The 14,977-nt window shown below is 36.3% G+C and overlaps 1 protein-coding gene across 3 annotated transcripts in view; it reads left to right on the top strand.

Annotated features, from left to right (window-relative positions):
- Positions 1-3,429, top strand: part of LOC149156912 (elongation factor P (EF-P) family protein) — a 340,259-nt gene extending 336,830 nt beyond the window's left edge. For all 3 annotated transcript variants that reach the window (XM_089438784.1, XM_089438782.1, XM_089438785.1), the window contains one exon: positions 3,096-3,429. In XM_089438784.1, coding sequence (XP_089294910.1) covers positions 3,096-3,111 — 16 coding nt within the window. In that variant the 3' untranslated portion in view covers positions 3,112-3,429. The remainder of the gene's footprint in view (positions 1-3,095) is intronic.
- The last annotated feature ends 11,548 nt before the right edge of the window (positions 3,430-14,977 follow it).

Genomic DNA, 14,977 nt, shown 5'->3' with positions numbered 1-14,977 from the left:
GGAGTAAAGGATCATGTAGTCTATCACATCGCTAGCAGAGGGACTGCTAAGGAGATGTGGGATGCCTTGGCAACTCTATATCAAGGATCTGTCGAGCAGTGGAAGATGTACTTAGAGAAGAAACTAAGATCTACACGGATGCAGAAGGGGGAGTGCATACATCCATTCCTCACGAAGCTTCAGGAGACCTGGTACGAGTTAGCAGTTGTGGGGTCTACACCTCAAGGGTCCGAGTTGGTTAGATTAGCCCTCAATTCAGTCTCAAATGAGTGGCAAATCTTTGTCCAGAGTATCCTGGGCAGGGTGATTTTGCCAAATTGGGATGAGATGTGAGCAGCTTTTAAGCAAGAAGAGCTGAGGAGAGACCTAGTCAAGTGTAAGCTTGACGGAAGCAACAACAGTTGGTTGAAGCCCAAGGAGGAGGATGAGAATGCGACCCTTGCATCCAAGGGGCAGCAAGAGCAGTGAAGGCAGAAGAAGGATGTCTCGAAGATCAAATGCTTCAAGTGTGGTGAAATGGGTCACTATGCAACATAGTGTCCTCTCAAGAAGAAGGACAAAGATGAGAAGCATGAATTAAAGGCTACACCCGTGAAGATCGAGGAGGAGTTCACCAAGACAGTTGAGATACCTGCAGGAGGGAGGTGGGCTGATTTAGAGCTGTAGTTCGAAAGAGCTACATATGGGTCGGATCCTTGAGGAGTCCACCTCTCGGATCAATACCTTGCTATGTGAGCCCAGATCAGCAGTAGCAGGATGGATCAGGTGTCAGTTGGTGCAGAGGAGTGTTGGAGCGACAAATGCAGTGGCTAGAACGCCAAGTCTGAGCAGCGTAGTGCAGAGTTGCAGCAGTGTAGGGAGGCATAGTGCAGTAGCAGAAGTAGCACAGTGGCTTCAGAGGGATAGCGTGAGACTAGCAGCAGTCAGATCTTCAACATCGAGATGCATCTATGTTGAACACTTGTTCAGTAATTTGGGATGTTTTTCCATTGTTGATGCAGTAGCAGCAACAGTTTGGAAATTTGCAGTGGCAGTGCCAGCAGCAACACGGATGCAGAAATTTAGAGGGAGTTGTAGTATGGATGTGGTGTTGACAGTGGCAGTGTTAGCAGCAGTAGCGCAGTGGTTGGTGGATAGCATGTCAAACATCAGCAGTGTAGAGGACGATGTTATGAGTCAGGGTGATGCTTCAGTGGTAGGCATTCCTAGAGCACATTCCTACCTAAGAGGGAGTGTTGATTTTTGGTAGCATCGGTTGTGCTCTAAGTCTCAAATTCTGCAGGAAGGCTTGGGCACGTGTATTCCAAAGAACCCAGAAAGCGTTTTGGGAAATTCCACCCGGAAACAGTTTTATTAATTATTTTTAATGAGTCCCTGGATAAAACTGCTATGAAGATCTTCCTGCATGAAACCTATTCAATGTTCAACTCTGAGATTGATTATCGGCAACCATGTGCTAAGTCTAGCTAAATCACTCATGAACCGTCAATGAAGAATGAACCCACAATCTGCCAATGTCGAATCAATCAAGATGAACTTTTGGACAAATTCATTTTGAGTGGTGACATCTTCAAACAAACTTGTGAAACCATCATTGCTATCAAACCCTCGCAAAGGAATGACCAACTAATTCTGTTAGACACCTCTTCTATTGCTCACGTGGAAAAACATCACCATTCGCTATTTTATAGAATTTTAGTAATTTTCTGCAATCTAGTTTTGTCATCTCCTGCTTTCCTTAGTTGTCACACTAGTTTTTGGTGATTTCTATACAATTCCTCGATTCATTATTTGTATGACTTGCTGGCACGTTGACGGTTAGTTCTAGGAGTCTGTTGATCTGTTATTTGTATGTCTAGTTATCGTTTTGCCTACTAATGTCATATCTAACTTAATTTTGTCACTAGTCTGGTCTATTTTCATTGTGACGCAGTGGTCTAATTTGTTGTTTTTCCTCACATCATCATTGCCATTAATGAATTCATTCCTGCAAAAACCAAAATTTTATGTTTTTTCCAAGTTAAAAATTAGTAAAATTTAAATTACCTTCGTGACATCATGTTGATGCCACATGTATCGAAGCATTGCTCTGTACGCTCCTCTCATGTCAATCGTCATTGTTGTCAATTGTTCAGTTGTCTTTCAGAATGCTGTCTGGTTTTTCCTTTTTTTAAGGAAATATTAATTTATTTTTTACCATTTTTAACAAACACGTGAAATTATAATTACCTCCTCATGCTTCACATAACAGATTCCAACTTTGATTCATGTGCCTCATGCCCTAATTTCCTTGTGTAAATTCAACTCCATGCGTGTCACAATTTCATGGCCACAATGTTTTGAACACTCGTTATGATACCTGGGTGCCAGCAAGCTGGGCTTAGACCCTCCCAGATGCCAGTGAACATGGATTTGGTACCAAATTAGATATGCACACAATATTATGTGAAGTTGCTGAGAGAAGACAAGATATTGTTTTGTTTGTGAGACACACAAGCAATCTCTCTCATTGAGAGAGACCAACTATGGTGGCAACCAGCATTATGCAACCAAAATAGCATATACATGTTTTTTTTTTTTAGTTTTGAAGTTACTCTATTTAACATTAACTCAAAAAGAACTGAGCACGGATATACATAAAATACTTCAACAATAATATATAAAGAAAATAATTGGAAAATGTGTGCCAAATCTTTGGCCAAGCAAATTTATATAAGAAGCAGATTGTGGAAGAGAAAAAAGTGTGAGATCAAAAGAAGGGCATGATCTATTATTCCTTTTGGTATTATTCTTTTTGGTTTTCTTTTTTAGATCAGAAACCTTAGTCTATTAATACCCTTCATGGATGACATGCATTTCTTCACACGATTCTCCATTCCTTGTGTGTGAGAAATGAAATTATATGGTTTAACTTGAATTATGATCTACTTGAACTTGCAACTGGCTACTCTTTTGTTCAACGGGCGGGTTCAGATTTTGTAATTAATAATAGGTGTTAACCATTTTTTATTAATTTGATTTTGAGTGTTGAGATTTATTCATTGATGATCTCAATTCTCATGAACTGGCTTGATCTGCTTGCACTATTTTGCCAGGGCTTCCAAAAGCTAGCGGAGCAACTTTACAATTGGGAAGGTTTTTATTTTGTGGATTCAATCTACACGAGATTTTGAATTTATTGCTGATTTTATGTGTAATATGTAATGGTGTTGCTCCTACTAATAAAGATTAGAATTGTCTGCATTGCACATTGGATTTAGCCTCTTTAGATCTTTAGTTCCATTTGTTGTTATAGTTGGGCCATTGTTTTTAATATGGTTTTGGTTGGTTCTCGTAAGCCTCAAGGGACTTGACTTTGCTGATATTGTAAAATATTCTTAGAAGTATTCTTTATAATTCGGTAGTAGAATTTAGTGACTTTAGAATTTATTATGGCGCTATTTTCTCTTCGTATAATCCACTTATGGATACAATGGGTTTAGGGTATCATATGATACATGATTCTGCGATGAGTTATTGTAGTAATTGGGTAACATTTATATCCTTATTTTGTTGCAATGCAAATCCTTTCTTAAGACAGTTATTATAATAAAGCAAGTAATATTGAGATCAAGAATAGCAAGAGGCACACAGGTCCTTTAAAATATGATTTATGATTTACAAAGTTTCAACAAAGGAGTAAACTTAAAGGTTGTGAGCAGTTTTGAACTACAATACATAATTGATCAACAGCTTCTTTATCAAATTACCACTAGCATGTCCATAATGTCTTAAGGAGGATTTGATAGTTTGAAGGAGGCTATTGCTGAAAGGTTGTTGCAATGCAAATCCCACTAATAAATCCACGAAGAATTGGATTCCCTGATAAATTCATATTTCATGCACAAGTTTCCATATTGAGTCTCAGCTTTATAGAAATCATGGTTGGTCAAAATCACCATTTACTCCATTAATATGTCTCAACCTTATTTTCCATGTGAACTCTATATAAATGTATAATGGTAACCTAGACAATAATGAATTTAGTTTTAATGTGTAATTCTTTGGGCAAGGGTTGTACTGAAGTAGGAGATTTATTTTCACAATGGGTATTTTATATTAGTTGAATGAATTTAACATTATAACTTTTTGTTATCTTTTTATTATTTTTTAATAGTTTATTTTAGTTTGGCTTCTGATGATGATTAACACATGCTTCTTGGATTTTTATAGAAAAACGAAATACACATGGCTTTGCTTATAAATGAATTTGTTAAACCTTTGAAGTCTACAATTCTATGTAGTATAAATTTAGAGGATTTAATTTTCTTTCCAGGGGTCTTTAAAGGTTGATGTTGGTTAAAAACATTGAATCTTGATTTTTTAAAGGTTTGTGTTGGTTAAAGGCATTGAATCTTGATTTTGTAAAAACCTTTGAAGTCTACAATTCTATGTAGTATACATTTAGAGGATTTAATTTTTTTCCAGGGGTCTTTAAAGTTTTGTGTTGGTTAAAGACATTGAATCTTGATTTTGTAATTGTTTGTTGATTATTAGCAATACTTTTTGTTGTTAATTATGTTATGTGAATTATGATAAAATATATTAATTAGAAGAATTTATAAATATAAAAATAATTTATCTTGTCATTTGTAAATAAATATTTATCACAAATATTAATAATTAGAATGGAATCAGGACCATTGTTAAAGAATTAACTAAATTTTAGTCCAAATATAACTATTTCTTAAATTTGAATTATGATTGATGAATATCTTAATGTTTTCTTGCTCCTTCCTCCATTACATTTAATGGAAAACTTGTCATTGTTTTAAGTGAGTATATTTAAACTAGTTGCACGAGAAGCACTCTTAGCCTCTATGAATGAGTTCTTGATGTTCTAGTGTTCCAAAGAGCTTGGGAAAGGTTACGAAACATTCCAAATTTGGTGAGAGCAATTACCGGAGTGTGGGAAAAAATTGGGAACATCTAGCAATTGAGTTCAAGAGGTTGGTAATGGGTTTGATCGAGGTTCATTATTGGGAACTTGTATATCCTCTTTATTGGGAAGCTCCAACACACTCATCAAGTACGGAGCACCCATGTATACCCAAGCTTGTGGGCCTCATCATATACGCCTAAAACAAAGTTAAGATTGTCCGCTTTTAATTTAAGACGAATACCGCAGTAGGATAATAATCAAATTTCATGTAAGTTATTGGGACATGTTCTTTAATCACAAATAGTGCTAGCTTCCTATTTTCTTATCCATTCATCTTAATTTTGATTTTGCTCAACTTCCAAATTTACATGTTGAAGACTCTTAATATTTACTATTAACTAGCTCTTTGTTGGAATTTTGTAATGTTTTACAACCCTTCAAGATTGAAATTAGTGTTCCCAAGCAACAGTGTGGCATTTTGGATAGTTTGTAATGATTTTACATTTGTGGTCAACACACCATCTTTGTTTTATCCTCTTGTGCTTCACACCAAAGTTATGAGATTCCAAAATGCAATTGTTTTAAAGAGCAATTTAATGAAGTGTTGTGAATTGCTAATCAATATTAAATAAGTTTTGAAGTGCTTCCTAATTAATATGAAGCAAACAAATGTTGATAGCATGACAATGTAAATGGTCACTAATACATTTTATAAATAAATATAAGAGTACATTTATCATTATGGTTTAAGTGTCATATTAAATTTCAAAAATGTTATTGTGACTTGTGCTCTCATGGAATTGTGAATGATATTTTTTAATTTTAAACTTTTTATGTTTGTGTTACTAATATTGTGATATTATAATTTAAATTTATCAATTAGAAATTAATAGTTTTTTTTAAGTTTTTTTTTTTTTTATATTTATTTTATTTTTAAATATATTATTGCATCTCTTGACCTATCATTTCCTACAAATTTGGAATCTAGAAATATCAGATACCTATACCCACATTCCCAACATACCCCTATTATACAATTCATGTAACATATATTTAATAAAAGCATGTCCCCTAAAAAAGTTTACCTACCTTCTATTTTACTTCTCCCAACATAATGGTTGACTCCAAGACTATTATTATCACCTCTTGCAATAACTCTTGTTTCATGATGTCTACTTGCTTGTGAAATTTTCTCAACTCTATGATTTTTATGTTTGCAACTTTCATCTATTAAATCTCAATAAACAAACTCAATTTCCTTTGTTGTTCTAGGTTTGAAACCCATATCCATGCTTTTACATATAATTTATTGCACTTGTGCATGAATGTGTTTTTTTAACACCACATCACCTAATAGTCACGGCCCAACATTGTGATAGCTACATGTATGAAATCAATTGTTATCCTAATGAATAATCATGCACCCAACATCAAAGTCCAATAACTAAGCACACTACTACAATTTTGCAAACACATCATGCTACTTCTAGATGTTATAGCTTTGGTATCCAAGGAATGATTATTTTAAGATTTCTTATCACATTTGGGGATCTTTTTTGAATTCTACTCTATTTTTCGATGCTCGTCACTTATGTTACAAATGTCATATTGGTGATAATGAACATTACATTGTTTTGCATGAAATATTGCAAAACTTCCATTATCATCTCAATAATAAATAACCCTCATGTTACCAAGATGACTTAGCCCACCATGTCTAACTTATTTTCTTAACATCAAATAAACAGGAGTAACAAGTCTAAACATTTCATTAATTTTGATTCTCTCTAGCAATAAAATATGTTTATGTATCTCACATAACCTCTATATGCATGACACTTTATGTTGAAGGATTATTATTGTTTTCATTTAGTTTACATATACATTATCTCCCACTTGTGTCCTTGGTGTGAATAAATGTGTATCTAAATTATAAAAATGGTTTATCCAAGTTTAAACTTGAAATTCAAATAATTCAACACTTAGATAATCTTCTACTCTTAATGTTTATCACCCCATAAGAATAACCTCTTGTGATAACAAATGCTTTTTTTTTTCAATTATTTATTCACATGTATGCCCATAATTCTTGCAATATTCATTGACTTGTTCAAGATGCACTAAAGCAATGCTTTAATCTCTAACTTCTAACATTTATCTCTGGTTAATGTATCTCTTTCACTCAATTTTTGCATTGTGTGTTCCCCCATATGTCCTAAAACTAGGCTTGATTGCCCCTCCATCATTATCACCCAATGTATTTCCTATTTATAATGACTCCTATATGATTTCAGCAATACTTTGATACAATAAAAGATTAGTATTAACATAAATTATGTTTGACCATATACATTTTAAGCATCAAGAGAGATAAAAAGATGTCTAGGTATAAACCTGTGAATATTTAGATTTATGTTATTTTATTTTTATTTTTATTTTTCTTTTTTAATTAGCTTTTCATTTTTTATGTTAAGATGTATTTGACATATTTATTTCAATTTATTATTAGTTAATTTAACATTAGTACAATGGTATGACTATTATAATACATCATAGATTCATTTTAACTCCATATCTACCACCAAGCAAGAGGGATCAAATCTCTCAAGATGCAAACCTATTTTTGAATGCAAAAGTTGAAGAAAGATTTGCACCTCTAGAGATATAATTCTTTTTGAAAAAAGGTTACTTCTGGAGATGTGATCTCTCTCAACTTTGTATACATCTGGAGTTAAGATAGGTCTATGTTAGTTTTGAAATACACACTTATTTTTCAATTGTTTTGTATAATATATATAATTATTCTCCTTATTATTTCTTTTTTAAATGTTTTATGTCAATTCCATATTAAATATGGAAGGAATTACAAATCTCTATCATACCTTGAATTAGAAAGAACTTATTATGGAATAAGAACTCTATCCCTCTTAATATTATATATGAACTTTATGTTAAGAATGGAAAATAAAATATAAGAAAAATTTTAATTTTAATTAATTTATTTTTTCTATATAAAATTATGGTAAAATATTTTTTTGTTTTTAATATATTTGTGTTAAATCATACATGTTAACTAAACATTATAATCAATTACATAGCATGTAGTATCAATAATATTATTTGTAAATGTCATTTATCAACTCCATATTAAATAATGAAGAAATTACATCTCTTGTATTAAAAGGTAAATTAATTATTTTTTACTTTCAATTATTTTATTTTTCTATATAAATTTTGATGTAAAATTAAGATGGAAATTGAAATTTTTTATTTATAGCCAACATTTTTTTTGGTTATTAGTATTTTTTTAATATTGATTTTACATTTAATATTTAGGAAATGCAAAATCAATATTTAAATTCTCTGAAAAATCTCAAAATATTTTTTTAATTTTATTAGTATTATGTCTCCAATCTCAAAATATTTTTATTTTATTGTATTAGTATTATGTCTCCAATTTCAAAATATTTTTTAATTTTATTAGTATTATTAGTATTATTTTATTATTTTTAAATATAACTTTACGTGACAACATCTCTTTCTAACTAGGTTAGGCTAAAGAAAAAAATTAATTGATAGAATTTTTCTATTAAGCTACCTAGATCCATCTTAACTTCGGATCTATAACCACCGAGAGGGATCAAACCTCTCGAGCTGCAAACCTCTTTTTTGATTGCAAAAACTTGAGGAAAGAGATTTGATCCCTCCCGGCACTTGATAGATCCAAAGTTAAGATGGATCTAAGTTGGTTTTAGTCTGTGTGTGGCTAGGGAAGATATGATTAGTTTTATCAATTTTAAATCTGCTTAGTTACCTCAGTTTGTTGAGATGATAAATATTGTTAATAACTTTAATGATGAAATACAAATTTTGAATGTAAAGTGACAATGTAATAGTGTTAAATGATAGAAAATGTGAATAATAACAATGTAGTCAATTACAAATAATCTTTATTGTGATCAATCTCAAACTATTTTCTTCTACTATTCTTATTGTCACCCTTTGACGTAGGAGCATCCAGCTAAGGCACCATGATCGGGTGTCGGTCTCTGCCAAGTTGGAGAGTGGAGTTAACATCTTGTTTGCCTTATATGTTTAGTTTGTCAGAGTAGGAGGTAGGATTTTGTTTTTATCTTAATTTCTATATTAGTCAAAGTTAGTTTGGTCAGTTCGGGTTATTTACTTGTTTGTCTTTAATAAATAGTGGATTAATAATTGTCCTGTCATTTTAAGAGGAAAAGACAAATGTGTCTAAAAGGAAAATCTTGTCATAAAGACAGAACCGAATACTTAATAGTTATGTAACTATAAGGTCTACAATTGAAGGTAACTGCACAGTTTCATTCACTGTAGACAAAAGCATATAAATGTAACAATGGAAGTCATGTACGGGTTCAACATTTCTTGCATTCAAATAATAATAATAATAGAGCAGACAATTAAATCCATCTGTGCGTTCTACTATACTTTCGCTGTGCTTCTTAATTAACTGAACATCTGAATAGACAATATGATGCTCACAGATCATTTCATTTAATTCTTTTTGTTTCCTGAGAAGACGTCCAGACAGCGAGACAAAAATGCAAATTCCAGAGCAAGGGTTTATATTTCCACAGAAGAAAACAACGTTGATTGAATAGGAGCGAACATAGATAAGTTCCAAGATAGGTAAAGCATCCACAGGCCATACGATAACTTTAACTTTGAAATCGATCGTCAAACAAATTATTAGAGCAACCACAGAAATTCATGTTCGTGCAAAAACATTACAAGCACAGTCGTAAAACAACAACTGAAGTTTGAAGGCATAGAATCCACATTGAAAAGAATAACGGACTAATCATATATTTAAATTCAGGTAAATCGAACCCAATGTTCTTTCCTGTAAGTTTTTCTTCGAATTACAAAAACAAATGTATGAGAATATACAGTAGATTTGCAAGATAAATCACGGACAGACATATAAGCCAATGGACGACAAACCCTAGGTGAGGGTTTTGAAAATTGTTTCTATACATAGCAAGTTGCAGTCAACAATCACCAGATAGTGAAAGCCTAAGACAACAAGATGGCCAGAACGCTGCCTACGACTGAGAGTCACATTTGACAAGCACCGAGGGGAGACAACCCTCATACCCACAGGCCTGTTCTAAAGATAAGAAACAAACTGAAGACAAATTACGTTGGCAGAGCCTACCGGATAGAGACTGAGGTGTTCGTTCCCAACATATCCAACCGCAAACCCCAACACCTGTAGAGGAGCACATACACAGGTGTCAGCGCAAAATTGACAGAGGAAAACGTAATTACAGTGCATGAAAACAAATAAACAGAAGATACATTCACCTTACCTGAAGGATTTGCAGTGAGAACAGAGGACGAGCCGTCAACCCACGAGTACCAACCCACGGCTGAGACAAAGGAGCAGTTACGTTAGAAACGGAGGAAAGAAAGTGGCAATTTGAATCAAGGAGAGAAGAGGCTACTTGCATTGAAGCCAAAGACCGGAGAACGCCATTGTTCCAAGCCCTGAATGCATGCCAACCACTGAGTTTTGCAAACAAGATAACATCATACCAGGCCACGAGCTTAAAGAACGAAAACTGGTTGAGCCCATAACCAAAAAGGTACAGAAAACCACTTACCCAGGCGGCGACAGAAACATTCTCGGTTGCTCAACGAACTAGGGCCAAAGACCTTCGGCACAGGCATAAAGAAAACAAGCGCGAGAGTCACACAGTCAGACCAGCAAACAAACTAGAAGGCGCGCCCAGAAGTCGTAGCGCAACTGCATACCCAACTGACAGAACCATACCAGACCAACCCTCGGTGACCACAAGCCAAATGACTGAATGAGCGGTAGAGGAGGATTTTTGGCAAACCAAGAAGCAGGAAACGCGACCTGAGGTGAGTACACAACATTGATTGCAAAATAAATGCCACCTATCACTTTCCAGAAATATCCAAGGGGTTGGTAATCACACATTAAGCTACAGTTGTAACACTTTATAATCATTTAATTATTGATAGTCCAAACAGTGTTGGGTTGGTCCCATCATAGTGGTATCAGAGCAGGTTAAATTGACTGAAGAAATGGAGGTAGGAAGGAGAGGTCGTGGAAGAGGTGTTTAGAGGATAGCAGAGGAAGGATTGAGAGAGGAGATCGGGATTCTTACTGCTCGTTTGGAGGCAGTCGAAGCAGGGAGAAGAAGAGACCCTGAGGTAGGCGATGATAACGAAGAGGAAGCTGAAGCAACAATAGATGGATCGGATGGTGAGACCCCAGAAGTGAGACTATTGAGATCTGTTTTAGTGGCAAGCAGTAAACCCAAACCAGAACTCCCAACCTATGATGACAGCCTGTCCATAGAGGTTCTATTGGATTGGATCATGAGCTGGATAAGTATTTCGAGTGCGAGGAGGTCAGTGAAAACTGCAGAGTTAAGTTCGTTGCGATGAAGTTGAAGGGACACACGACCTTGTGGTGGGACAGTGTCCAAACGGAGAGAAGGAGATTGAACAAGTTGTTGATCAGAACCTAGTCAAGGATGGTGGCCAAGTTGAAGGGCAAATTTCTGCCGAAAGACTATCAGATTGCACTACACAGACAAGTGCAGAATCTGAAACAGAAAGGAATGACGGTGAGGGAGTACACTGAGGAGTTCTATCGAGTGAACCTAAGAGCTAGATATACAGAGGATACCTCAGAAAAGACAGCCAAGTACGTAAATGGTTTAAGACTAGAAATTTTGGATGAAATTAGTATTATGTCTCCAAAGAACATTGAAGAAGAATATCAGAGTGCAATAAAGGCTGAAGAGAAAATTACTAGAAGGCAGAATGCCAGGAGAGGATGAGGATTTGGCAGGGGAAAAGGCCAGTCATATGGCAGAGGGCGGACTGCTAGTAGTAATGAGGAAGGCAGCAATTCCAGAGCTTCCGGATTAGCAAACAAAGGTGATAATGCGAGAGGTGGTAGGCCATACCAGCGAGGCAGGGGAAATGGCCCAGGCAGGGGAGCTGGTTACCAATATTATAGGTGTCATAAATGGGGCACATATCATTTGAGTGTCCTAAGGCAGACCAAGCTAGACAAAGGGTGTGTATGTTGCACAACCAAAGGAAGCAGAGGCACCTCCCCACGAAGCAGAAAATGCTCCAGAAACAGGGGAAGCCCTGGTGCTGAACAAGGTGTTGTTGAAACCAGCCAAGGAAGCCACCGAAAAAACACAGCAGAAGGCTTTGTTTATAACAGTTTTTAAGTCACATGGTAAGTGTTGTAAGTTAATTATTGACAACAGTAGTACAGATAACTTGGTGTCCACAGAGATGGTGGAAAATTTGGAATTGAAGCGATTGAAACATCCCACCCCTTACAAAGTCTCATGGCTACAAAAAGGCCATCAGTTTCTGGTGGATGAACAATGCGAGGTGGAGTTTCAAATAGGCAAATATAAGGATAAAGTCATTTGTGACATAATGCCGATGGATGTATGTCACATATTGCTACGCAGACCTTGGCAGTACGACAGAAAGGTGGTACATGACAGATTGACAAACTGTTATAAGTTTGTCAAGGATGGAATCAAGCATACGCTTGTGCCCATCAAAGAGGAAGGGACAACAGGAACAAGTGAGCTAAGAGTGGTGTTGGTTAGCGGAAACCAGTTTCTGAAACAAGTTGAGGACAGCGAGATGGGTTATGCAGTTGTAAGAAGAACAAAAATAGTTTTGTTGCATACAGAGGTATCAGATTTACCTCCAAAAATCCAACAAATGTTGCAGGAATTTACAGACATAGTGGTGGATGATTGCCAGAAAAATTACCCCCCAAAGAAGCATAAGTCACCATATTGACTTCATACCCGGAGCTAGTTTGCGGAACAAGGCAGCATACCGAATGAGCCCCAAGGATAATGAAGAGATTAGGAAGCAAGTGCAGGAACTGCTAAACAAAGCATTGATAAGGGAGAGTTTGAGCCCTTGCGCAGTTCCAACGGTTCTCGCTCCCAAGAAAGGAGGAGAGTGGCAAATATGCACAGACTCGAGAGCCATCAACAAAATCACCATCCGGTACAGGTTTCCACTGCCATGGATGGACGACATGATGGATTGTTTAAGCAGGGCAGCATATTTTTCTAAAATAGACTTGAAGAGCAAGTATCATCAGATCCGGATACGAGAGGGGGACGAGTGGAAGACAACCTTTAAGATGAATGAGGGACTGTATGAATGGCTGGTCATGCCATTTGGACTGAGCAATGCGCCCAGTACATTTATGCAGTTAATGAATGAGATGTTGAAGGAGTACATCGGAAAATTTGTGATAGTGTACCTGGATGACATACTAATTTTCAGCAGGACAAGGGAGGAGCACCTTTGACATGTTCGGAAAGTGCTGGAAAAATTACAATAGAACAAACTGCTGATAAATCTGAAAAAATGTACTTTTCTACAGAAGAAATTGATTTATTTGGGCTTTGTAATAGCAGAAAACGAACTGAAGATGGATCTAGAGAAGATTGCGGCGATAGTTAATTGGCCATCTCCGAAAAGTTTATTTGAGGTACGTAGCTTTCATGGACTAGCGAGTTTTTACCGGAAATTCATAAGAAATTTTAGTGAAGTTTGAGCACCTATTTTGGACACCATTAAAAAGGCCAGTTAGCCTTTTTGATGGACTGATGCAGTGGAGAGAAGTTTTCAGCTATTAAAGAAAAAGATCACAGAGAGGTCCGATCCTGAGATTGCCAAACTTCAAGAAGCTTTTTCAGGTTTGTTGTGATGCTAGTGGTACGTCTATTGGGGCCGTACTTAGCCAGGAGGACAAACCTATTGCATTTTTCAGCGAGAAGCTAAATGAAAGCAGATAGAAATATTCATCCTGTGATAAGGAGTTCTATGTTGTGTACGGGCATTGAAACAATGGAGGCATTATTTGCTGGGAAATGAATTTGTGGTGTTTTCACATAATTATGCGCTACAATATGTAATGCAATAGCATAAGCTGAACCACAAACATGCCAAATGGGTTGAATATTTGCAGAATTTCACCTTCGTGTTGAAACACATCAGCGGGCAGGCCAACAAGGTGGTGGATGCGTTGAGTAGGAGGGCCTTACTTCTACAGGAGAGTACTATACAAGTGTTAGGTTTTGAGCACTTAAAGATTTATACCAGACTGATACAGATTTTAAAGAAGCCTATGAGGCATGTCAGAATCCCTTGGTGAGAGATAATAGTCCATGGTTGAACTACAACTTGCAAGAGAAATTGTTGTTTAGAGGAGGACAGCTATGCATTCCTAACTGCTCGTTGAAGGAGAACATTATTCGGGAGAAACACAGTGGAGGTCTAGCTAGACATTTCGGCATGGACAAGACACTCGTGCAACTCAGTCATTTCTACTTTTGGCCAAAGTTGCAAAGAGATGTACAACGATTTGTGACAGATGTAAAGTGTGCCAGTTGGCAAAGGGTCACAGTCAAAACACGGGACTGTACACACCGTTACCTGTTCCAGGCAGACCATGGGACTCAGTCAGCTTGGACTTTGTCTTGGGTCTACCTAAGACACAGCGAGGTTATGACTCGGTGATGGTAGTAGTGGACAGATTCTCGAAGATGGCGCATTTTATCCCTTGCAGAAAAACCAGTGATGCCACTCACGTGGCCCACTTGTTTTTCACAGAGATTGTTAGGTTACATGGGTTGCCTAAGTCTATTCTTTCGGACAGGGATGTGAAGTTTACAGGGCACTTTTGGCATACCCTGTGGAAGAAAATGGATACACAGCTGAGTTACAGCTCTGCTTATCACCCACAAACCGATGGACAAACAGAGGTGGTAAACAGGAGTCTAGGAAACCTACTACGAAGCTTGATTGGTGAGAATTCGCGAATGTGGGATCGAGTGCTTGCACAGGTAGAGTTCTCTTATAACGACTTGCCTAATCACAGCACAGGCTACAGTCCATTTCAGATCCTGTACGGCATGCATCCTCGCGGAGTGCATGAGTTGCGAGATCTTGGACTGCAAGAAAGGCGAAGCGCAGATG

Source organism: Pinus tabuliformis, chromosome 9 (genome assembly GCF_031772625.1).
Source record: "Pinus tabuliformis cultivar Carrire ecotype Pingquan chromosome 9, CPIR1, whole genome shotgun sequence".
Lineage (NCBI taxonomy): Eukaryota > Viridiplantae > Streptophyta > Pinopsida > Pinales > Pinaceae > Pinus > Pinus tabuliformis.
Note: the sequence above shows the minus strand (reverse complement) of the source record. Positions and strands in the feature narration are given on the sequence as shown.